The sequence below is a fragment of the Oratosquilla oratoria genome, unplaced genomic scaffold (genome assembly GCF_046742065.1).
Source record: "Oratosquilla oratoria isolate Oo_2021 unplaced genomic scaffold, ASM4674206v1 SCAFFOLD54, whole genome shotgun sequence".
Classification (NCBI taxonomy): Eukaryota; Metazoa; Arthropoda; class Malacostraca; order Stomatopoda; family Squillidae; genus Oratosquilla; species Oratosquilla oratoria.
Genome location: NW_027467718.1, coordinates 461,986 through 489,022, shown reverse-complemented (window position 1 = coordinate 489,022; position 27,037 = coordinate 461,986). Strand labels below are relative to the sequence as shown.

The window sequence follows — 27,037 nt, the reverse complement described above, 5'->3', positions numbered from 1 at the left end:
TTTCTGCAGGGCTTTTCGCACCATGTCTGTGAGCGAGAGGAAGGTTTTCTTAAACGATAAAGGAGTGTGCAACAGATGTTGCAAAGGTAATCATCCTCCTTCCAGCTGCAAAGAGAGAACTTTCTGCAAACTCTGTAAGGCCCATACTCATGTGACTGCCTTACATCACGATGAACCCAGGTCGAAGAGGAGTTCGACTCAAGCGGTTACACAGCATGGAAGGGAGGTTGCTCAAGATAAAACACCTCGCTCCCCTGTAGTCAATCAAGTGCTGCTTCCAAATGTTCTTACCCCCGTAGTAAAGACTCGGGGAGGGGAGGATGCTGCGGTCAATTCCAAATGTACCTTGATATGCAGTAACCCCACTTCCACGAGTAAGTCCTGCGCCAAGACCTTCTTGGTAAAGGTCTATCCTGAAAGTAAGCCAGAGCTCGGAGTGTGGTGTTATGCCATCCTAGACGATCAGTGCAATTGCTCTTTAGCAAGGTCTGAGTTTTTCGATTTGTTTGACAAGCAGAGCAAACGGGTTTCATATCGTCTAGCTACCTGTGCAGGTGTAACGGGCGCTTCTGGGCGCACCACCAAAAATTACACCATCGTGTCTTGGCATAACTCACAAGAGGTACATATCCCTCAGTTAGTGGAATGCGACAGCATTCCCAATGTAAGAGAAGAGATACCCACCCCCGCCATAGCTCGTGGTTATCCCCATCTGTCCGACCTGGCCGAATGTATTCCACCTCTGGTCCCTGAAGCTGAGATTCTACTCATCATCGGTCGAGATGTGCCTTCAGCTCATTACATTTTTGACCAGAGAATTGGACCTGTCAATACCCCTCTAGCTCAACAGACCAGTCTGGGTTGGGCAATCATTGGGGAAGTGTGTCTCCATGGCACTTGTATGCCTTCTGTCATTAGCAGTTTCAAAACATCCTTTGTACATGATAGACGTCCCTCTATAGTCGCACCATGTGGTAACCAGATTCATGTTTCTGAAGTAAAGGATGATTTGTTCAAGGTAACCAAAGATGATGACAAGGCTGCCTGTCGATTGAAGACAGGAAGTTCTTAGATGTTATGAACTCCGAGTTCCGCAAGGATCAAAGTGGTCATTGGGTCGCGCCACTGCCTTTCCGTCCTAATGTTGTAGCCACCAGTAATAATAGAGACTTTGTGTGGCACCGCACACTGTCTCTCCATCGTAGCCTCAGCACAAAGCCTGAAAAACGTCAGCATATGATGGCCTTCATGCAAAAGATGTTAGATCGTGGGCATGCTGAGGTTGCACCACCATTGAAGTCTGATCAGAAGTGCTGGTATCTTCCCTTGTTTGGGGTATACCACCCTAAGAAACCTGACAAGATCAGGGTTGTGTTCGACTCTTCTGCCAAATCCAGAGAGTTCTCCCTAAATGATATGCTGATGTCAGGTCCTGATATGACAAACAGTATTCTCGGGATTCTTCTACGTTTCCGTCAGGAAGCTGTAGCAGTGGCAGCTGATGTAGAACAGATGTTCTACAATTTCAAAGTGAAGACTGAGCAAAGAGATTACCTCAGATTCTTTTGGTACAAAGATAACGACCCTGATAAAAGGTTGATTGAGTATAGGATGACTGTTCACGTTTTGGGAACACGCCATCTCCCGCCATTGCCACCTATGGCTTGCGTAAGTCTGTAGAAAATGCCTCTCCTGAAGTTCGGTATTTCATAGAGAACAATTTCTACGTGGATGATGGGTTAGCATCTCTGCCAGATGCGGAGGCTGCTTACAAGTTAATCCAAGACTCTAAGTCAGCACTCCAAGAAGGAGGACGCCTGCGCTTGCACAAGATCACTTCCAACAGTAAGGAAGTGCTGGAAAAGTTTGCCACCAGTGAGCTGGCTGATAACCTTCAGGAGCTGAACCTAACTTCTGACTCTATGCCTATGCAGTCTAGCCTAGGCCTCTTATGGGACATCCAAAGAGACGTTTTCGTCTATAAGTTCATGGATTCAGACAAGCCTTCGACAAAAAGAGGGATACTGTCTGTTGTAAATAGTCTGTTTGACCCCATGGGATTCTTAGCTCCAGTAATAATAGTGGGAAAACTACTCCTAAGAGAGATAACCAATCTAAAGTGTGGTTGGGATGAACCCATACCAGCTAAGATCCATACCAAATGGTCCAGATGGCTAACGTCCTTAAGGAACCTCAAGGACATAAGCATCAATCGTCAGTTTGCTAGTATTTCTTTGTCTCAAGCTCACAGGATAGAGCTTCATACCTTTTCAGATGCTTCCAGAGTAGCAGTAGGAGCTGTATCATATCTTAAAGTTTTCAGTGATACCAAAAGCTACCAGGTGTGTTTTGTGAGGGGACAAGCTAAAGTAGCTCCCAACCATGGTCATACTATTCCCAGGTTAGAGTTGTGTGCTGCAGTGATGGCAGTATATCTCAGTAATTCCATCTCGGATTGCTTAGACAAAACCTTAGACGCAAGGCATTTCTATTCTGACAGCATGATTGTCTTGAGCTATATTCATAATGAAAGGCGTAGATTTCATGTCTACGTGAGTAACAGAGTAGACCACATTAGGTCGTCCACCGAACCTAACCAATGGCATTATGTACCTACAGATTGTAATCCAGCAGACCTGGCTACCCGTGGTCTTGAAATAACCGACCTAAATCAGAGTGATTGGTTGTCAGGTCCCTCAAGCTTATTTGAGGATGTTGTATCCACCAGTGGAAGTTTTCCTCGTGTAAGCCCTGAGACAGATAAAGAAGTAAAGGTATCAGACTACACAATTGAGTCTGAACCCCTTGTTAGTGCAAACAAGAGCAATGTAGAGCCTGCAATTGCGTCATTAGCTCAGAGGTTCTCTAATTTCTCCTGTTGGAGGAGACTTGTAAGAGCGGTAGCTCTCCTTAAGCATATAGCCCGTTCTATCAAACAAGGTAACAAGTGTTGTTCAGGTTGGCATATGTGCAACAAACATAAGTCACCCGATCAACTAGAAGATGCAGCTGATCTCATTGTTCAGACATACCAAAAGGATTATTTCTCGTCTGCCATGACTAAATTGCAAAGTGAAGTTTGTTTACCTCCTTCCAGTCCCATTGCATCTCTGTCTCCTTATTTAGACCAGAAGGGCCTACTTCGTGTAGGAGGCAGGTTGAGTCAAGGCGGCGATGTACTTGGTATGCTTGCAAGGCCTATTATTATTCCAAAGGAATCCCATTTAGGCTTGTTGTTGATCCGTCACTACCATGAGACAGTGCACCACCAAGGGAGAGTGATTACAGAAGGAGCCGTCCGTACAGGTGGTTTCTGGATTTTGGGAGGGAAACGTACCATCTCTATGGTCATTTCCAAATGCGTCACCTGTAAAAGGGTAAGAGGTAGGGTATGTGTTCAGAAGATGGGAGACTTACCCATTGATAGACTTACTCCCAATCCGCCATTTTCCTATGTAGGAGTTGACCTCTTTGGCCCCTGGCATATAAAAACGCGGCGCACTAGAAGTTCCTTCCTCGAAAGTAAAAGATGGGGCATTCTGTTCACCTGTCTTGTTTCCAGAGCTATCCATATAGAGACTGTAGAAGAATTGAGTACTTCTTCCTTCATTAATGCCTTAAAGAGATTCATCTGTATTCGTGGCCCAGTTAAATTGATGCGTTCTGACAGAGGCACGAACTTTGTAGGTGCTGTCAAAGCACTGAACTTGCTTGCCATTACCGATGAAGGTGGTGATGTCAATAGTTTCTTGTCAAGTCAAGGTTGCACTTGGTTGTTTAACCCTCCTCATGCTTCTCACATGGGTGGAGCATGGGAGCGTATGGTGGGGATAGTCCGCAACATCATGAATGTGCTACTGACTAACCATCACCCCAAGGCATTAACACATGAGGTGTTAGTAACCTTCTTTGCAGAAGTATGTAAGATCGTGAATTCCAGACCTTTAGTTCCTGTTTCCTCGGACCCTAGTAGTCCTTTCATTTTGTCTCCGTCCATCCTTCTCACTCAGAAAACTGATATTCCTGTAACTCTTCCTGAAGAGATAGATATTAAGGCAGTATACAAATCTCAATGGAAGCATGTTCATCACCTTGCTGAGGAATTCTGGAAGAGATGGAAGAAAGAGTATCTTTCCTCTTTGCAACCCAGAAGAAAGTGGGTCAATTCCTCTCCAAACATAAAGGTAGACGATGTAGTGCTGGTGAAACATCAAGAGTGTCCCCAAGGACAGTGGCCCTTGGGCATTGTACTTAAAGTATTCCCTAGCAAGGATGATTTAGTCAGGAAGGTCCAAGAAGGGAGTGTGCCGTTACGAGAGGTAACGGGGCTTTTTTATACGTCCGTGTATCCCCATGTTTACATATTTTTTTGTCGTAAGGCTCGTTTCCCCTCGGAAGAGGTTTTCAATTTTGTTTTTTGTAATGCTTTAATTTTAAGTATATTTCGAGCAGAGGCCTTTTCTGTTCGAAAATCCTACCTTGTAAGTTGTCTGCAAGCTGTGTTGCAAGATAACATCTCATTATTTGTACAATGTTCACTTTAAGAATTAGACTTAAGAAGGTGTGTAAGAACCGGTTGCTGTGGTGTGATGTCACGTCACACCTCCAGCCAGTGTGGTTTGGAACGCCTTCAGTTGTATACCCGCTCCCTTCGCGGCCTACTCAGTGAGTTTTTGAGCCGAATTTAGTTTTAGATCTGGTATATCGTTTCTTGTATGTCATAATGAATTTAGCCTTAAGCTGCTCGTATTTCATGTTCAGATTCTTTGTAATTCTGTATAAAAGCTGTTAGTAACGAGCGCTACTCTGTATTGTTTTACAGCTTTTTCAACTACTACTTCTACTCTTCCTCCCAATTACTGTCTGCTGCCATAGTTTCAATGGCAGCACCTGTTGTGTGAAGATGAGAAAGTCGTGTTTTCTATTGCCAATAAACGTAGCGACGAGCACTCCGTGGATCCTTAACCCTCCCGCGTTGTTTACGTTACGTAATCCAGAAAAGAGGGCACTCGTTACGCTAACCCCCTATGCGCAGCAGAGTAATCCGCTGCGCCACACAAACGGATAAACAAAATAGTTGGAGAAACCTTAAATTTGCAAAGATCAATAAAAGTGGCTTTTGATTACTTGGATGAAGAAATGGTAAAGAAAATACTAGTAACACTGATAGACCAAGATTGGGGTATGCAGTGACACTATGGACACCCACTACAACAAAAGAATATAAGGAAATTAGAAACAATTGAAAGAGCAACAACAAAGATGGCCCCAACACTTTCAAAACTGACATATAAGCAAAGATTGTCTAAACTGGAATTACCAACCCTGGAACAAAGAAGAGAAAGAGGTGATCTGTTGGCCATTTAAAGAATTATGAAAGGCATGGAAGTCCTTGATAGAGAAGACTTATTAAATTGGGATAGAAAAAAAAACAGGGGGACATGTAAAGGAACTTAAAAAAGACAATTATAGATCTGGAAAAAAAACAGCTTTCCACACAGATTGGTGGATGTCTGGAACAAACTGCATGAAACAATAGTGTGTGCAAACACCACTCATGAATTTAAGAACAAACCAGATGTTGCAAGATACAAAGATGGGCCACCATGACCATAGGTCCCCTTCCCATTAAATACAACCAGGTAAATACACATCCAGGTCACCCAGTACCAAAAAGAATATAAAGAAAATTGAAAGAATTCAGAGAGCAACTACAAACATAGCCCCATTACTTTCAAAACTGTCATATGAGGAGAGGTTGTCAAAACTGAAATTACCAACTCTGGAACAAAGAAGAGAAAGAGGGAACTTGCTAATGATCTACAGAATCATAACAGGCATGTAAGTCCTTGATAGAGAAGACTTATTGAGATAAGAGAATTACAAGGGGACATGAAAAGAAACTCAAAAAGAATAGTTATAGAAGAGATTAAAAAAAAAACAGCTTTCCACACACAGTGGTGGATGTCTGGAACAAACTAGTGTGTGCAAAAACTATACACGAATTTAAGAGCAAACTAGACACTGCAAGACACAAATATAGGACAACACAAACGTAGATCCCCTTCCCATAAAATACAACTAGGTAAATACACACACCCTTCAGACACCAAAGCGTAAGGAAGTGCTGTGTCACGAGCACGTCTACCTAGTGGTTTCGTAACCAGCACAAAGAAAACCTATTTGTTATTGTGCGGGATGGCTACTCGCTGTGACCGGTGAACGCCATTTCTAGTTTTTTGTTGTATAGTTTCTGGCAAAGATGTAAAATGATAGTGAAGAAAAAACAACAAAGGAACCTACAAAGAGAGGATTGGAAGTATAGTTGAGAGCCCAAGAGGTGTGATACCCAAGCACCACTGCATTTTGGATACTCCAAGGAAAAACACGAGATGGGAAAACAATGTATTTTCAGGTTTTCAAAGAAATGCAAGTGAAATAGGAAAAAGTTTTGATATAGACAGAGAAAGTAGGTATAGCAATGCACTAAGAAATCGCCAATTAAGCAAACTAATGGAAGAAATCATAGACTTGAAATTTGACTACCAAGCTGTTCAAAAGGAACTGATTACACTACAAAAAAACAATGAGCAAACTATCAAAGAAATGAGTGACCTAAAAAGTGAAATAGAAAATCTTAAGAGAGAAAACGAAAGACTGAAATACGAGGATAAAAATAAAAATGACGAACTAAAAAAGGAGGTAAATGAACAGTTGCAAGTAGTGACTGGTAAAGTAGCAGAATCAATTAAAGAAACAGACCTCATTGAAATAAAGAATCAATGGAAGGAAGAACAGGAAAATAAAGAAATATCATTTAGAAAAATATTAAAAGAGCAGATAGAAGAAAATAAAAAAGAAACAGTTATAAAAGTAATTAATCAAAGAGAAGGAAAATTTGGTGAGAGACACAGTTGACAAAGGCAAGTGCATTGTGGTCCATGGTATACAGGAAAAGCATGGTATGTATAGATACCAAAAAGAAAAGAAGGAACTAGTCAAAGTACTTCTGAAAGAAATACAGGATGAAGATCAAAATCTCGCTAAAGAAATCAACGAGATTCACAGGATAGGCAAACACTCAAAAGAAAAACACCACAGACCTCTAAAAATAAAACTAAGAACACAAATGATGGCACAGGAAGTATTATCAAAAATAGTCAAACTAGCAAATAGCGAGAAATTCAAAAATATATGAATACAAAAGGGAATGAATGATGAGGAAAAAGAGAAAGACAAAGTGCTCAGAATTGAAGCAAGTGATAGAAATGAAAAGAGAACAGAGATGGAAAAAAACAAGTTTTTTTTTTTTAAAGTACTGGATTTGAGACTGAAAAAATGGTACCCCGGTATATAAAAAAAATGGAAACCTAAACCAAAAAAGAAAAGAAAATACAAAAATAAAAGTGATATATACAAACATTGATGGTATGATCTCTGGAATCAATTAAGTAAATGACTATCTTGAAACAGAAAAACCTAACATCATGGGCATAGTAGAGACAAAACTAAAAGGACTGCTATTAACAAGCATAGTGGGACATGGTTTATATAGCCCCTGGGTGAAAAACAGAATTGATAAGCAAGGAGGTGTCATGATATTGACCAAAAAAGGTTTGAATGTAACAAAGATAATTGAAGGTCAGGGAAATACAGAAGCAATTATGATTGAAATTGCCAACAAAAAGATGAAAAGGAGAAAATTTGTAGTATTGTATGTACCACCAAAAACCCATGCGTGGCTAGATAGTGAACATTCCAAATTATTGGAAGAAACACTAAAGGTGCTAAACGAATTACTGAAAGAGGGTGGAAACATAGTGTCTGGAAAAAGTACAATGGCGAGCCACAAAACTGATTGCAAATATCAAAAATAAATCATACGAAAATTGACTAAAACATATGAATCTGTTTTCCCTAAAAAAGCGTAGACTCAGAGGTGACTTGATACAGGTCTTTAAAATTCTAAAGGGAATTGACAACATCAAAAGTGACAAAATTTTCACATTTCAAACTGTCCGGAAATAGAATCAATTTGGAAGTAGGTAGAAACAACTTTGCCAACCGTGTAGTTAATGAATGGAATAAACTTCCTGCACAGGTAGTGCAATGTAGTTCAGTTCAAAGCTTTAAGAATCATTTAGATAAACACCTAAGCAAGATGCTGTAATGATTATAATTTATTTTATATTATTTGTTTCTGTTTTGTTATCATTTGTCTGTTTGATTTTCATTTATTATTAGTTATACAGTATGTCAATTTATTATTATTTACTATTTACCTGTTTGTTTATTATTTAACTATACCTATGCATTTATTTATGTATTTTATTTGTTGTTTACATTATTATAGTTTCTATTTATTATTTCATCATTATTATGATTTTTTGCATCCGACCTAGATATGGACCAAAAGGTCTCCTGTCAGCATGCTCCACCTTTGTAATCCTTTGTAATCCTTATAGTAATCATGGGCGATTTTAATGCAAAAGACATAATTTGGGAAGAAATGACAGTCAGGGGAGGAGATAAACTCTGGAGCAACATGATACTGTACTAGATATAACCATCGAATACACTCTAACACAATGGGTTAAGGAGAATACTAGATATAGAAACAATGAGGAACCATCGAAATAAGACCTAGTATTAACCTCTGAACCAGATATTGTGAACAGAATGGAGTATAAAACACCAATTGGAAAAAGCTACCATATACTAATAGAGTTTGAATTAAAAGAACAGAACAACATAGAAATGACAAACATAGAGATGGAAGATTTATGTACAACAAAACGAACTTTGTAGAATTAAGGAAATTTTTCCAAAACGCAAATTGGGATAGGTTCTCTAAAGAGGAAACAAATATGGATGACAAATGGAACATATTTAAAGAAAATTATAAAGAGGGAGTTAATAAATATGTACCAAAAAAGAAACAAAAATAAATTTATATAAAATGTTGGTTCAACAAAAGATGTAGTGAGGCTAAAGCCAGGAGAGATAAAGCATGGAAAAAATGGAAAAAACAGGAAAACATCCAAATGGCAAACATATAAAAAACTTAGAAATGAATATGTAAACAACCTAAAGGATAAGCATGATATAGTAAAATTGCGTGAAGGAGACAGAGTACATAGATGACACAGAGATGGCAGAAGTTATGATCAGACATTTTGGGTCTGTTTTTACAATTGAGAGCCCACAACCCTGGGAGAATGAACAACTAGAAAGTTCACCCATGATGAAAGAAATAAAAATAACACAGAGGGAAATAAGAGACCAAATAAAAAGCCTAGATATCAGAAAGTTACACAGACCACATGAAATTGCAAATTGGATATTGAAAGAGTGTATAGACGAACTGACAGATAAACTACACAAGATAATAGACTTCTCATTAAAAGAGGGAAAGGTACCGCAAGATTGGAAAGATGCAAACCTAGTACCAATATACAAAGGAGGAAACAGGGAAGATCCTACAAACTTTAGACCAGTGTCCCTCACAAGCACAGTAGCAAAACTATGCAAAAAGATTATCAGGATCAGATGGACCAAACACTAGGAAGAAAATAAAATAATAAACTCCAAACAATTTGGTTTTAGAAGTGGAAGGTCGTGCACCACAAATCTAAACTGCTTTTACTTGAGACAAATTGAGACAATACAAGAAAGAGATGAATGGGCAGACTGTGCCTTCCTGGTTCTGTAGAAAGCTTTTGACAAGGCACCTCAAAAAATTAATAAGTGAAATTGAAAAAATAGGAGGAATTCAAGGTAAACTATTGGAATGGGTGAAGGACTTTTTAACTGGGAGAAAAATGAGAGTGGTACTTAGAGACAAAAGTTCAAAATGGGAAGATATAAAAAGGGGCATCCCACAAGGCTCTGTTTTGGTTCCTTTAATGTTTGCCATATACATAAATGATATGGACAAAGGAGTAAATTATTACATAATTTTTTTTGCTGACGATGCTAAAATACTCAGGAGAGTGAAAACAGAAGAAGATTGCAGACTGCTACAAGATAACCTGGAAAAAGTATGGGAATGGAGCCAGAAATACAAGATGGACTTCAACATCAAGAAATGTAGCATAATGGAATTTGAAAGAGGCAAAAACAGAGTTTTGGGAAAATATACAATTGGAAACAAAGAAGTAAAGAAAGTAGACTCAGAGAGGGACCTAGGAATAATCATCTCAAGTGACTTGACACCTGACAAACATGTAAATAAACTATTCAGTGAGACTTACAACTTGTTAAGATCAATGAAAGTGGCCTTCGACTACATGGATGAAAAGATGGTTAAGAAAATAATTACTACATTGATAAGACCGAAACTAGAATATGCTATATCAATGTGGGCACCAAGCACAAAGAAAAACACAAAGAAATTAGAAAGAATCCAAAGAGCGGTGACAAAGATGGCACCCACACTATCAAATTTGGCATATGAACAAAGATTGGAGAAATTACAGCTGTCAACATTGGAGCAGAGAAGGGAAAGAGGCGACCTGTTGACCCTCTTCAGAATTATGAAAGGGATGGAAGTTCTAGATAGAGATGACCTATTGAAATGGGACAAGAGAGAAACAAGAGGACACGATAAGAAGCTAAAGAAGGACAGTTACAGAAGAGATTTGAAAAAGAACAGTTTCCCATGCAGAGTGATCGATGTCTGGAACAAACTAAACGGTGAAAGCCAGAATTATACATGAGTTCAAGAATAAACTGGATGTGAAGAGATATGAAAACGGGTCACAACGAGCATAGCTCCCATCCCGTAAAATACAACTAGGTAAAACCAAGTAAATACACCTTAAACTATTTCTTGGGAAGCAAATGCATTACAAAAGCAAAACAGGAGAAAGACTTGGGAGTGTTGATAAAAGACAAACTATCACCTGACAGGCAATATCAGCAAGACTGTGGGAGAGACATCTGAACTATTGCAGAAGATTAAAGTGGCATTCCATTATATAGATGAAGAGATGATGAAAGATTCACTGAAACCCTGGCATGTCCAAGACTGGAATATGCATCAATAATATGATTCCCACACAGAGTAAAAGATATCAGCAAGATTGAGAAAATACAAAGGGCAGCAATCAAAATGGTCCCCAGCCTGCAGATAAATCATATGAGGAAAGACTAAAGGTACTGGGTCTTCTAACCTTGAAAGATCGAAGAAGTGACATAATTACAGTGTTCAAGTCACTAAAGGGGATAGACTGCATTGAGAGAAGAGATCTTCTGATTAAAGATGGGAGGGATTAAAGAGGTCACAGAAGTAAAATAAAGAAAAAACACATGTCAACAGGATGTGAAGAAATACAGTTTTCCATATAGATGTAGGAATATGTGGAATAACTTAGAAGGTGATATAGCCCAAGCTCAAACTATACACGTGTTCAAATCTAAATATGATAGACGGAAATCAAAGATATAGATTAAGTTGGAACCGTACATGAATTTGAGTCTAGGTATGTTAGAAAATTAGAGAATAGGAGACAGAATCCAACAAGCATTGCTCCTTTCCTGTACACTACAATTAAGTAAATACACACACCCACAACCAAAGGTTCTATCCACTTATAAGGGGCATGGTCATGTCAAAGCACATACCCATTTCTTACACAACTGAAACCCATTTAATCCCCCTCCCATCTCAGTACTTCAATCATGAAGGGTCCCTGTCCCCTGCCACACCATTCAGGTTGTGGGCAATGCAGCAAGGTATAGTACTTCTACATTGAGCCTGAAAGCCAATGTCAAAACATGAATAAGGGATAATACTCACGGAAAAAGCTCCTGCAGACGAACTTTGGTAGCTTGCACTTTCCTTGATGAACCTCCATACAAAAGAGTCTCCAGGCGAAGTTCTTGTTCAAGGGCAATGGCTGCTAAGTCAAGCTCATCACTGAGTATGTGGACACGGGAAAGTTGTCGAAGAACACCACAAACCTTAAAAAGAAAAGAAGAAAAAAAATTAAATCCTTAAGTTAACCCCTTCCATACGATGAATGGAATGATTCATGGGCTGTCTGGCATAAGGACAGCAAAGGTCATTGAAGCCAATGTCGTCTAAAGAAAGTCAATAATAAATATGAATCAAATAAAAGGGTAATTTAAAACACATATTTTTTAAAGTAATAATTAAAAGCAAAACCTATTTACAACTTTTGAAGAAGGCCAGCTTTTTCGATGAATTTAAAAATGCCACTAGCATTATACACCACTTTCTCTCCAAGGATCTTGGCAAGGATGTATCTCCTATCCCCATCAAGAGCCTCTGAGAGGTATCGGTGTCTAAGATTCCCGAGACTGGGGCATTCAACTAGCAAATGTCACAAAGGGGGAACAAACATTCCTCACAATTAAGCTGATAATTTCCATCCATCAAATATTTGTGAGTGAGACGAGTATGTCCAATCCTGAGTCTGCATAGTGCTGTTTCCCATCTCCTAGGCATTCTACCATATTCCCAAGGAGATATCACACTTGTAATCTCCTTCATCTTATTAGGATTAACCAAGTTCCAATGTTCCTGCCAGGTAATGCATGTGAAAGTTTTAATTTCTGGAAAGTAATCACTGAATAACAGTGGGTTCTCCTTGGAAATAGCTCTGTTGCTGCATGTTTGGCTAATTTATCAGCCTCTTTGTTTCCATTCACTCCAACATGTGCAGGGACCCAGCAAAACTTTACTTCGGTACCTCACCTCTCTATAATATGAATCCACTGTAAGATTTTTAAAATCAGAGGATTCGTAGAGTTAGCACAGAGTGCCTCCAACACGCTTTTGTTGTCACAGAAAATCGTAAAGCTACCAGTATCCAGAGTTGCCACTTTCTCAACAGCAGCTAGAATAGCATACAGCTCAGCTGTAAAGATAGAGGCTGAAATAGAAAGAGCCCCTCTGCATAAAAAGTTGCTACTATAGACTCCAAACCCAATGCCAGCATCAGATTTGGAGCCATCAGTAAAGATATAAGTAGTATCACTTTGCTCTACAACATGGTTCATAAAAATTGAATGTCGTGTCTTTCTTAAAACCATTGAAATATTTACAAAAAGTCACTTCCAGTAGCTTCCAGGGAGGAGTTATTGATGGTTTGAATGGTAATACCTCATGCATATTTCTATTTATGTTCATTAAAATTGGCTTCGCCCAAAAACCATATGGTTGAGATTTTGGATGAGCTTTATACATACATACATATACCAAAGGCTTTTTCCCCCTTACATGGGGGGGTACCCGAAAAGAAAAAGGCATAGAAACCACTCCCACCCACTCTATTTCCTATATATTCCACTCCCCTCCACCCTCCTCCCTCTCTCTTATCTTGGCACCTCCTGGATGACGGGTCATCCCTGCATCCTGTCCACTGCCCTGGGTCAGAAGCAGTGTCGCACGACAGCACATCCACAGCAAGGCTGCTTCATAAATTCGGCGACCTTCCCGTCTCCGTCTCCTAAGTAATGGATGAGCTTCATAAAAGTTAAAATAGGTTTCCTTAGTTGCCATTTTAAAAGTTATAGATTCAGGGAGCCTCTGTAGTCTGTACCAATATCTTAGTAAGAAAGACTGGCAATAAATATCCAGGGGTAATTCGCCTGTGTTTACCAAAAGACTTGGAACAGGAGAAGTTTTAAATGCACCAGTAGCTAGGCGTATGCTTGCATGGTGTATCAAATCAAGCGTTTTGAGCTGGTTTGGAGAGGCTGAAGAATAGATCTCGCAACCATACAAGATTTTTGGAAATATAAGTGTCTCATACAACTTCAGTAATATTTTTCTAACTGCACCCCAGGAAGTATGAGCCAATACTTTTAGAATGTTCATTGCATTACTGCATTCATTTTCTTTGGAATAATTATTATCCAAGCAGGCAGCAGCTGCATCCTGATTAGAAAGATTGATTTATGGAATTTTTGGCTCGAAGGCCAAGCGCCGGAGCCGGTAGGCCATTCAGCACATATTTATCTCATATAGATCAAAATTCAAGTAAAACAGTTAAAACAATAAACATTCACAAAAACACATCACAACAACATACACTCACAAGCATTCATATACACAATTTTAAATTTCATAAGATAAATTGATCTTTTAAAAACTTTAAAACATTCTTCACATGAGCTTCTGCCCCTAAAATTTGTTTAAAAGATAAATTTGTTAAAAAATTTGCCCTGCACTTATTAGAGAATGCAGGGCACTGAATTAAAATGTGTTTTATTGTAAAAACTACTTGGCAAATGGGACATTGGGGGGCCAACCTTTCTGCTCCACTTGCCATCAAAAATTTATGAGTAATGTAGGAATGGCCAATTCTCAATCTTGTCAAAACAAAAATCACTAGTCTTATAATTAATCTCTGTGGATCTCCTAAATAATTCCCAATTAGCCTCTCCTGTCTTCCATTTAGGTAAGCAAGAGGAGTGAGTGTTCTTTAAATATTTGATATGGATAGGCCAGTGGTCGCTACCATATAGATCTTCATCTATTGACCAACTGTAGTCTAATCTTAAGGATGATGAACAAATAGTTAGGTCTATAGCAGAACTTGAGTTGTGAAAGACATCAAACCTAGTTTTGGAACAGTCATTCATCAAAATGACATCGTTATTATCAATAAATTCTTCAATTATATTGCCCCAGGGGTCACACCTTGATTCACCCCATAGAGGATGCTTGGTGTTAAAGTCACCCATTAAAATAAAAGGCTCAGGGAGCTGGTCAACCAAAGATTGTAGGTCATTTAACTCAAACTGACAGGGGTGGTTATATATGTCTACGAGTCGATCTTCCAGTTCAGGTTCCAAATACAAAGAACATAAAGTGATCCATTTAGTGGTAAAGATTTGTACTGCACAAGCCTGCAACACCGAATGTAGGTGGACACTTCTGTGGTTTACAGATTTCTTAATTATGATACCAATACCTCCATGGGCACGGCCCCTAATCATAGGAGGAGATCTGTAAAATTTATAATTAAGTCCAACATTAGGGGATAAATCGCCAAGCATAGTTTCTTGGAGACAAATAGCAGACACATCATGTTCTTTAAAGAGAATCCGAACCTGCTCTCGATGAGAATTAAAACCTTGAATATTCCACTGAATTATGGACATTATACTGTTTTCTTTCTTTTTCTTTTTTGGGTCTACTGGTCTGGCAAGAGAAGTCTGGGAGAGAGAGGGTCTACATGATGGGTTCTTTTCTAATTTCTTTGCTTTCGTAGGTGGCATCCTCCTCTCTGACAATGGTCTGAATGACGATGTAGAGTTTGGGTTATTAGTTCCTTTCTTAGATTGCATATCACGATTTGGGGAAGAAGATGGAGATGAGGGTGGACTGTGGAGTCTTTTACTGCACACAGCTTCAGACTCCATAGCTTTGCTTCTGTGCGCCTCAACTGAGTAAGGCACAACAGTCCGTGATCCCTTTATTGGGGAGCCCCCCAAGTTTGGAAGGTTGACTGATTGATAGGAGGCTTTATTAAAGGAACCCTGTGGGGTTTCAGCAATGGGAACTTTAGGTGCCCCTCTATATGGGGCAGGAGACATTCCCTCAACTGGGGATGGGAGAACCTCCGCAGAGGGGGGTTGAGGAGTACTACAATTTCCAAGTTGTGGAGCAGAACGATTAGGTCTAGTAGTGACTCTTTCACGTTGAGGCTTGGGTTCAGCATTTGGTTGATCCTCATTGCTTCTGTGCACCTCTACCGAGTGAGGCACACTAGTCAGCAATCCCTCTACTGGGGAGTCCCCCAGGTCTGGAAGAGAGATTGCCTGAGAGGAGGCTTCATTAGAAAAAGCCTGTGAGGTTTCTACAATAGAAACCTTAGGTGCCCCTCCAGATGGGGCAGGAGGTGAGGAAACCTCCACAGAGGAGGGTTCAGAAGTATTACAAATTCCTAGTTGAGAAGAAGAAAGACGGTTAGATTTCATAGTGACAATTTTACACTGAGGCTTGGGTTCAGTGTTAACAGAAGAATTCATATTGGCATTTTTATTTCTATTGCATTCTACAGTTGGCTGATCCACTTTACTATTTGTTTTAACAACATCACTGTATCTTTTGGAATTACTTAATAGTCTTTTAGCATGTCCTACACTTATATGTTCTGCATGAGCTTTTAGTAGTATTTCCTATTCCTTCTTATAAATTACACAGTTCTTATCTCTGGCATCACGCTCTTCCTTACAATTTATACAAACTGTTGGGTGGGAACAATCCCCATGTTCTGGCTGAGCACATATCAAACACAGTTTGTCCCTTGCACATCTGCGGGAAGGATGGCCAAAAACCATAGCAGTTAAAGCACTGAAGGGGACGGGGCTTAAACTGCTTCACATAAACTATCTCTTTTTCTATCTCTACATAATGAGGTAGATCTTCACCAGAAAAACTTAGGATAATCATAGAAGAACGAGGGATTTTAGCAACCTTCCAAACATTAGTTAGGCACATTTCAAAAAAGATTTTCTTCCTCAAAGTCATACAGATCTCTATCAAAAATTACCCCTTTGGCATAACTAAAGGTATAGTGGGGTTTAACTTCCTTAATGTCGGATTTCTGTTTCAAGTTAAGCACCATGGCAGCTTGTTCATGAGATTTTACATGAATTAAGAAGGAATTTCTTCAAAATCGTGATACCTGCGAGTTAGTCAAATTACCAGGGCCAAGGTGACTCTTCAAGAATCTTATAAACTCGAACAAGTTACCATGTTCCTTTGCAAGAGTGATAATAAGCCACTTAGCTGGATTGGGAGGCCTCTGCACACTTTCCTTCCTTTCCTCTACCAGTTTTCTGGATAAAAGATATCCAGGTTAGGTGGCACTCTAGCAACAAGTTGGGCCAAAGATTCATTTTCATTGCAGTTATTATAATCCAAGCAGGCAGCAGCTGCATCATGATTAGAAAGAAATGAGATCCAGACTAGCCAAGCTTTAAAGTTGTCAGTTAGTTTAACCCTGATCTCTTTAATTTGTCCAAATTTACGGATCTTTTCATATAAGTCTGTATGACTCTTATCAAGAGAGACATATTTTAGATGTAAGATTCTATGACTATTAGGGGCAGTATTTGAGCTATTTATTGGTTTCTGAGTATCTAAAGATGTTTTCATCACTTCAGAATCCATTCTAATTGTAAGTTCCTGGGGTACAGAATTATCTGTCAATGAAGTCTTAGTATTTTTACCAAAGTCCTTTTTCTAGTATTTTTACCAGAGTTCTTTTTCAAGCCGGAGTCATCAACTGGGGGTTTTACTTTTGCTGAGTAAATAGCATCAACATTAGGATTGGCAATATTAGGAGAGGGATCGGGGGGTTTAGGAGGAGGATCAGGTAGTGGTGAAGGTTTAGAATATTCAGTTTAGACAGCCGCCATGATCGTGTATATTTATGAGGCCACGCCATATATTCAGAAAGAAAGATAAATGTATGGAAGAAGATACTGCAGTTGCCTGATGCCTCAAGCAATAAAAGAAAAGTATCTGCAGAGTCGGGAAGTTCCAGAAACAACTATTTACACATGCAGGGCCTCGGAGGTGAGTTAGAGACTTTGTCAACCCGGGGTTTGTGCTCTTTTGTTTTGTCCCATTTAGGATGGGTCCGGCGTAGTCACTCTGCATGTGTACTGGATATGGAGAAAGGAAGTCGGCAGCCTAGTACCTACCACACAAACATGCATTCCCCAGTCGGTGGGCTTTCGGCCCTCGCAGGGAGTAGTGACCTCGTGGTATACATCCCCACTTGACTGGGTTCAGACATGTAGCTTGGGAGGCACCAAGATACCAGAACCTTCCTTAACAAGTATTAGAGAAAGATGGTGAAAAAGGAGAGTGGGGTGGCAAATATGAAGGGTAGGGATAGGGGAATTCACAAAGGAAAAGGGTGAGGGACCCCTTATCTATTCACTACCACAAAAAAAAAAAAAAAAAAAAAAAAAGGCTCAGTTTTTGTCTGGTAGCTTAGGGCTGACCTCTCCAGTATGGTTGCACCTGACTGGCACAGCTCAGCCTGTCCTTGCTGCATGGAAGCCCCCCCACTACATCAAAGTACTGGGCCTCGGGGGGGCTGATTAGAAAGAAATGAGATCCAGACTAGCCAAGCCTTAAAGTTGTCAATCAGTTTAACCCTGATCTCTTTAATTGGTCCAAATTTACAGAACTCTTCATGTAAGTCAACATGACTCTTATCAAGAGAGACATATTTTAAATGTAAGACTCTATGACAATTAGGAGCAATACTTGAGCTGTTTATAGGCTTCTGAGTATCTAAAGATGACTTCATCACTCCAGAATCCATTCGAATTGTAAGTTACTGGACATCAAAATTATCCGTCAATGAAGTCTCAGTATCATTTTTCAAGCCGGAGTCAACAACTGGGAGTTTTACTTTTGCCGAGTTAACATCGTCAACATTAGAATCAGCAATATTAGGAGAGGGATGAGGAGGTTTAGGAGGAGGATCAGGTAGTGGTGGAGGTTTAGAATGTACAGTTTGAACAGCCACCATGATCGTGTATATCTATAGGGCCACACCATATATCAAGAGAGATCAATACATAGAAGATACTGCAGTTGCCTGATGCCTCAGACAATAAAAGAAAAGTCTCTGCAGAATAGGGAAGTTCCAGAAACAACTATTTACACATGCAGGGCGTCGGAGGTGAGAAAGAGACTTTGTCAACCCGGAGATTTGTCCTCTTTAGTTTTGTCCCATTTAGGATGGGGCCGGCATAGTCACTCTGCATGTGCACTGGATAGAGAGGAAGGAAGTCGGCAACCTAGTACCTACCTCGCAAACATGCATTCTCCAGTCGGTGAGCTTTCGGCCCTCACTGGGAGTAGTGACCTCGCAGTATACATCCCCACTTGACTGGGTTCAGACGTAGCTTGGGGGGCACCAAGATACCAGAACCTTCCTTAACAAGTATTAGAGAAAGATGGTGAAAAAAGGAGAGCACGGTAGCAAATATGAAGGATTGGGATTGGAGAATTCACAAAGGAAAAGGGTGTGGGTCCCCCTATCTATTCACTACCCCAAGAACCTCATCCTAAAACAACTGTCATAGGATGAGGGCGGCAAATCCCATGAGTATTCCAGTCCATGGTCAAAGACAAGCTAGGGTCATCAGCAAAAGTCCACTGGCTCAGTTTTTGTCTGATAGCTTAGGGCTGACCTCTCCAATATGGTTGCACCTGGCTGGCACAGCTCAGCCGGCCTTGCTACATGCAAGCCCCCCCACTATGTCAAAGTACTGGGCCCTGGGGGGGCTTCTTTGAGTGAGCATTTGATTATTTTGTATATTTTATCCATTAACTCCTCTACGCAATCTTTCAGTATCCAGTTTGTAATTCCATCTAGACCATGGAATTTTCTGACATCAAGGTTTTTTATTTGGTCACTGATTTTCTTCTTTGTTACAGTTATTTCCTTCATTGGGGGGATTTCTGTCTCTCTATTCCCTCACAGTCAGGTGAGTTCTCAATTGTGAATACCGATTTGAAATGATTGCTCATAATTTCTGCCATTTCTTGTTCTTATGTATATTCATGACTTCCTTGGTGCAGCTTTTCTATTTCTTGTTTGTTTTTTAGTTTACCATTCACATATCTATTATTTCTTTTTCATAATTTCTCTTTTCTTCTCTATGTATATTTACATAATCATTTCTTAGTTTGATGTATTTTTGCCATTTGCTCGTTTTTTTTGTCTCTTTTCAAGTTTTTCCAGGCTTTGTCTCTTTTATCCTTAGCTTCACTACATTTTTTGTTGTACCAGTTTTTTCTTGCTTTTGTTGTGGTACTTATTTGTTCTCCCTCATTATAAATTTTAGTATATTCCATTTCTCTTCCATCCTTGTTTCTTCCTTAAGGAATTTTTCCCAATTTGCATTACAAAAGAATCTTCCAAGTTTCACAAAATTTGTTTTGGTGTACATTGGTCTTCCTATTCTATGTTTCTCATTTCTTCTTAGGTCTATTTGCTCTTTTAATTTTAATTCTATTAGTACATGGTCACTCTTTCCTATTGTTTTGTAATCTATTCTGTCTACAATTTCAGGTTCTAACGTAAGCATTAAATCCAGTCTCGAAGGTTCCTAATTGTTTCTGTATCTGGTATTTTCCTTTTCTACCGAGTCATTGTGTATTCAACGGTCATATCAAGTAGCATGCTACCCCATATGTCTTCTCCACCCTTTATTGTCATTTCTTCCCAACATACTTCAGTTAAAATCACCCATAATTACTGTATTTCCTCTTTCCCTCAGTATATCAATCAGTTCATACTTAGTATCTTCCAACAATCTGGAATGATCTTGTTCTGTCCAGGACTGTGTTTTGGGGGGTACATGCACTAATACAAATTTTCTACTTTTCATATGGTTGCTTTCCACTTTTATCATAATTGATTCTACATTTTTTTTTTTTTTTTCTTCTGTTAACTTTGTCACATTTAAATCTTCCCTGGTCAGCAATAATACTCCCCCTCCTTGTTTTTCCTGTCTATTCTTCATCCAACAGTTGTATAGACCTTGTCCCAGTTTAACTCAAAGTAGTTTCGCATCATCTGCAAAGAAGTTCATATAACATTCCACACCTTCATCCATGTCATTTATATATATGGCAAACAATATCAGAGCCAATACAGAGACTTGTGGGACTCCACTTATCATTTCTTCCCAATTTGAGTTCTTGTCTCTGAGTACCACCCTCATTTTTCTCCTGTTCAAGAAATCTTTCAATCATTCCATTAACTTTCCTTGTATTCCACCTATTGTTTTAATTTTTCTTAGCAGCTATTTGTGTGGTACTTTGTCAAATGCCTTTTGTAAATCTAAGAAGGTACAATCTGCCCATCTGTCCCTTTCTTGAATTATTTCTATTAGCCTCAAGTAAAAGCATATTAAGTTTGTGGCACATGATCTTCCGCGTCTAAACCCAAATTATTTTGGATCTAGTATTTTGTTTTCCTTCAAATGTTTAATCCATTTACTTGTGATAACTTTTCACATATTATTGCTATTGTACATGTAAGGGAAACTGATCTATAGTTAGTTGGATTTTGTCTCCTCCTTTGTATAGTGATACAATATTTGGATTTTTCCAATCTTGTGGTACTTTTCCTTCTTTGAGTGAGAAATCAATCATCTTGTGTATTTTGTCCGTTAGTTCATCTATACATTCCTTCAATATCCAATTTGCAATTCCATCCTGCCCATGTGACTTTCTGATGTCAAGGTTTTTTTATTTGGTCCCTTATTTCTTTCTGTGCCACCATTATTTCTTTCATTGTGGGGGATCTTTCTGTCCTTCCTCCCAATTTTTTGTGAGTTTTCAATTGTGAATACAGATTCAAAATGTTTTATCATAATTTCAGTCATTTCTATATCATTTATATATTCTTTATTTCCTTCACACAGTTTTACTATTTTGTGTTTGTCTTTTAGTTTTTCATTTACACATCTGTAGAATAGTTTAGGTTGGTCCTTGCATTTTTCTATTATGTCCTTTTCATAGTTTGGTTTTCTTCCCTGTGCATATTTACATATTCATTTCTTAGTTTGATGGATGTCTGCCACTTGCTCTTTTTTTTTTTTTTTTTCCAGTCTTTGTCTCTTCTACCTTTAGCTTCACTACACTTTTTGTTATACCAACACTTTATGTATACCCTTTTTAGTTTCTTCTTTGGTACGTGTGTAAGGACAGGAATTTTGAAGGGATATTATTTTTGGAATTTCGTTTTATTTATCTATTTATTTATTTGAGTGTTGACTTGAGAGACTGGGTATTATGGACGTCGTGACGGTTTTACTCAACCAAGAAGCAAAGTAGAAAATAGAGCCTTAATAGACCATGAATTTATTCTATTCTATGTCTGCCTATCAAGATGTGTTGGCAAAGAGCTTTACTATAATCATTGAAGAAAAACATACAATAGGAGATAGCTGCAAATATATTTCAGCTGATTTTGGTTCAACTAAGCTTCGAGACGACATTAGAATGTTCTCGAACATAGCGGGCGCACCGTAGCTCCGCCCACCCGTGACGTCACTAACACGTTCGGACAGAGGCGTAAACTAAGGCCATTAATTTTAAGAGTAATAGGAAAAATTCCCAACTTTCAGTTCAGGATTCCACTAGAGAAATAGTTTAGGGAGAGATTGTAGCAGCTAGGGGCTCTGTTGAGAAGCGAAATGAAGTTTTACGAAATAATACAACAGGGAGGTTAGTAGTTTACCCATAGATACGAACACATAGCTGTCTCGTTCTTTTTGTGCGCAGCTAAAATTTTAATCTGATGCCAAAAACTATTCCGATAACAGGTATGGGTACGTTCTGTAAGATTAATGAAAATAAATGTCAATATGTGAGTTAAATGATATAGTGCAGATATAGTAGGTAGATAGTTATTATTATTATTAAGTTTTGAATCTGATGCCAAAAACTATTCCGATAACAGGAATTAAAAGGGTTTAGGGAGTGTACTCCACAAACACTGCGTGGAAGGAGTTAGACGGTGTCACGCATATATACATTAGCTATGAGAGTGTAATCCTTAGAGTACAATTCTGTCTGTGATCGTTCTCTAATAAGAATACGGGGTTGAAGGTAGACACAATATTGGAAGTAGACTTATACAGTGACCGGAAGGTTGGAGCATAAATAACTACGTTTTCCACGTGCCTGTGACCTTACTTATGATGCCCATATATTTTTCATATTGTAAGGATCAATAGATTGTCTAGTTGGAGAAAACCACAATATACTTTTGTATTTCCTTACTATATTTTTGCTTCAGTGTAATAATTAACACATAGCAGACCTTCACATTATTGGTGGCAGCGGTGGGATTTACGCTATTAACCAACCTGAAGCTCACTTATCTGTGTGTCGACCTAGACAAAGCTTGTGTACCCTGTGGATTGGCAGTACAGTCATCAGAGACAGAATATATCCCATATAGAAATAGCGGATGAGATTGTGTGGGGAAGTGACGTGTTAAGGTGTATAGCTTTGATGGAACTACACATAATTAAAGGCAGTCAGGTAAAAATGAACAATAAAACGGAATGGGATTCCAATTCGGGAGAGGAAGAAGAAACGAGAGCGAGGATGGAAGATAGACATGAATGGGAATCTAACCCAGGAGGAGCTGTTCTATTGGCCAAATTTAAAGGTAGATGTATGTAATTTTGTAAAGAAATGCATTACTTGTCAGAGGTTCAAGGGTACACAAGGGTTGTCACAGCAATACAAAGAGGTTCCCCCAGCTACAAAGGCAATGGAGAGAATAGGCATAGACCTAACGGATATGATATCCGGGTCGCAGGGATATAGGTATATTTTGACCATAATCGATCACTACAGTAGGTTCGTTAGGTTTTTCCCATTGAGAACAAAACACCACCAACACATACTACACTCCCTAACCCAGTTCTTCGCAGATTACGGCAGCCCAGAGAGCATCGTAGCAGACAATGGAGCAGAATTCACCAACATGGCTTTCAAGAAGTTGTGTGGAGAACAGCAAATCACCCTACTCTACACCACCCCATACCACCCACAAGCAAACGGTGTAATAGAACGGATGCATCGAACGTTGAAGAGCATCCTGGCAACACTATGCCAGGGACACCCAAACAAATGGCCGGATCTACTACAAGCCTGTCAGAGGAAGATGAATGGAGCCACACACACCTCCACCGGACATACTCCCTATTTCGGCTTCTTCGGAAGACACCCACCCCGATTGGCCGGTCATAGACTCCCAGGTGTAGAGGGAACGGAAGATGAAACAGAGGTCGCTCATCAAATCATCCTAGAAACCCACCGTAAGATGACAACGGAGTATCGGAGTGTGGCGAACCGCAGGAGAGGCGAGCAGAAGGTTGTTGTTGTTGTTGTCGTTCCCTAGACTGTCTGTCCGAGCAGTCCCGTCTCCCCAAGGAAGGCCACAGCCGAAACTGGGTTTTCCCACAAATCCTTTATAGAGTGTATGTTGTGTTGTTTGCGTGCATGATTGTGTATAATGCAGTCTTCCATTATGTGTTGTATGGTATGGGGTGAAGTGTTACATCCTGGGCAGCTGTTCACAACACGGTCGTCCAGCCTCTTCTGGTAGCTTAGAAGTGCTGGGTGGTGACCGCATCGCAGTCTGGCCAAGTGGACTCTGTCCTTTCGTGGGAGAGAGGATTCAGAAGGGTGGATATCAGGGGGTCTGGCATGCAGCAGTGTGTTGTCTTTCAGTGTGTTAATGGAGCGGTGAGTGATATGATTATGAATATGTTTCCGGAGGCTGGTATTTGGTGGTTGTGGAGGAAGAGAAGAGAGTATCTGTGCGTAATAAAGGTCTTTGGGTGTAGTTTTAATGTTTCTTGGTGTGTGTGGGTGTTCTGCTATGTAGTGTAGCGGGTGTGATGTGTTTGTGGTGGCTGCAGCAAGTGTTTGTGTGCCTCTCATGTCGAGGTGGTCCTTGACTTTGAGGACTTTTGTTTCATGGTGTAAATGGTCTGTAGGTGATGTATTTGTGCAGCCTGTAATTGTTTTTAGGGCTTTGTTTTGTATGATTTGAAGGGTGTTGTGGTGTGTCTCACTGAGATTAGGAGCCCATGCAGGACTCGCATAATTCATCACTGAGCGTATGCATTGTTTGTATATTGTTATATTAGTTTCTTTGTTTTGTCCAAATGTTGTTCCTGTGATTGACTTAAGTGCGTTAAGTCTAGGTGTGCATTTGTTTTTTATGTTTGTGAGGTGTTGTTTGAAAGACATGGATGTATCGTATGTTACACCAAGAATTTTCGGTGTGTTTGTGTGTGGTATTAGAGTGTTGTTGATGTAGAGATGAGGTATGTATTTGTGTTCTTTTGTCCAGTTGGTGAGAAGTGTTGCTGTAGATTTGGTTGGAGCTATTTTGAGTCTGTTTGTGATGAACCATGTGTTGAGTGTGTCAAGGTAAGGCTGGATTATTTCTGCAGCTTTGTCTGTGTTACGATGTGTGCATGTGATTGTTATGTCGTCTGCGTAGGAAGAGATTTGTATTTCTGAGGTGTCTGGCGTGGGTAAGTCATGCATGTATAGATTAAATAGTGTGGGGGATAGAACTGAGCCCTGTGGTACTCCGTTCTTAATGTTTCTGATGTGCGATGATTGGCCATTATATGACACATGAGCATTCCTGCCTGCCAGATAATTGGCCAGCCATCTTTTGGTGTTATTGTGCATGTCTGTGTTATATATTTTATTTGTTAGGTTGTGGCGGGGGATAGCATCAAAAGCTTTACTAATGTCTAATGTTATAAGAAGTGTTCTGTGGTGGGGCCTATCTGAATTGATGCCATCAAAAATTCTTTGTGTGAGGTTTGTCAGAAGAGTGTTTGTGGAGTGTAGTGGCCTAAAACCGTGTTGTGAGTCAGCAAGGGGAATATATGGTGTGACAAGTTTAAGTATTAGGCGTTCAATGACTTTAGAGGGGGTGCAGAGAAGTGTGATTGGGCGGTGCGATGTTGGGATTGTTGGGTCTTTGTTCGGTTTTGGAATGGTGATTATTTTACCATGCTTCCAGATGTCGGGTATAGTGTTGTGTGAATAGCTGTAGTTTGCAATGTTTGTGAGTGCATGTATACCTTGTGGTCCAATGTGTTTTAGGTGGATGTTGCTTATGTTATCAGGGCCACAGGCAGATGAGTGCTTGAGATTATGCATTATGAGTTTTGTCTGACTGTCTATGAAGGGTGTATAGTCTGAGTCTGTGGGGAAGTCTTTCTTACGTCAAATGGTGCGTCGGTCGTCAGGGTGAGATGTAAGATGGCTCGTCTGTGCAAAATGACGTATGAGTGCGTTTGCTTGTTGTCTGTTTGAGGGTAGATTATCTGTTGTTGTGATTATTGCTGCGTGAGAACGTGTAATGTTAGTGTTGGATAGTGTGATGCTGTTGAGTGTTTTGTACAATTTGCTGGTGTTTGTTTTGTGATCAAGTGTATTGATAAAGTTTTGCCAATTTTGTGTTTTTTGTTCATGTATTTTATTGGCAATCACAGTGTTTAGTGTTTGTATTTGGTCTGCTATGTTTTGAGGGATAGGTGTGGGGGTATCGTGTTTAAGTGTGTCACGTTGTCTGATGAGGTCTTGGATTTCTGGTGTGAAGTTGGGGTTGTGTGATTTTCTGTTGCCTCTAGGGATGTATCTCTTGTCTGCGTTTTGTATGGTTGTATTAAAAGCGTGCACAGCATTGTTTATGTTTGTGATTGGTGTACTGTTAAGTGTTTCAAAATGTTGTTCTGTCTCTTCAAGACAGAGACAGCAGAAGGTTGAAGTGGGATCTTTAGTGTGGATCCGGAGGGAAACTGCTATACCAGGTACCTGCCGCAAGCTGAACCCCAAGTGGGAAGGGCCCTACAGAGTGGTGGGGGCATTAGCAGGACACAGTGTATACGAACTAAGAAATCCCTTCACGGGAAAGGAGACAAGGAGAGCTGCTGCTCAAGTGAAACCTTACTTTGGTTCCGAAGAGTGGTTGGTGGAGCCTGTTGAAAAAGAGTTCCACCCAGACCCGGAAGTGGAAATACTACCACCAAGGATGCGTCGTGCACCAAGACGGCTCATCGAGGAATGCTGAAGAAATCAACTGGAGCAACCCGACCAGTTGGTGCCATATCTAGTGATTTAAGGTGCTAAGATGACAGTAGTTAACTGCAATAGGAAATGTAGGTGATCATATAGTGCCAGTATATGTCCACAGAAAAACGAATGCTCGTGCAAATTAATGCAAAGATGCCCTCAATGTTCCTATATATTGGACCATAAGGCTATGTAACCCACCTATATTTTTATACATGTGTAAGGTTGAGATGTCCTAGGATTAAGGATGCATATATTTCATATGTTGTAAAAGGAAATTTCAGCAACAGCCAGGTGAAGGAACTAAATGTCAACTTAGGGGGGGGATAAAGAAGTCAATATTAGCCTAGGAGAGGGACTACAAACGATGGTTAGCGAGCACTTTCATTCGGAGTA

At 39.7% G+C, this 27,037-nt stretch overlaps 1 protein-coding gene across 6 annotated transcripts in view; it reads right to left on the bottom strand.

The window, feature by feature from the left end:
* LOC143023655 (tetratricopeptide repeat protein 23-like) overlaps positions 1–27,037 on the bottom strand; it is a 625,055-nt gene that overhangs the window by 140,682 nt on the left and 457,336 nt on the right. For all 6 annotated transcript variants that reach the window (XR_012966191.1, XM_076182256.1, XM_076182259.1 and 3 more), the window contains one exon: positions 11,801–11,964. Coding sequence is in view for 5 of the 6 variants with exons in the window: in XM_076182256.1 (XP_076038371.1) it covers positions 11,801–11,964 (164 nt within the window). In the remaining variant the exon portion in view is untranslated. The remainder of the gene's footprint in view (positions 1–11,800; positions 11,965–27,037) is intronic.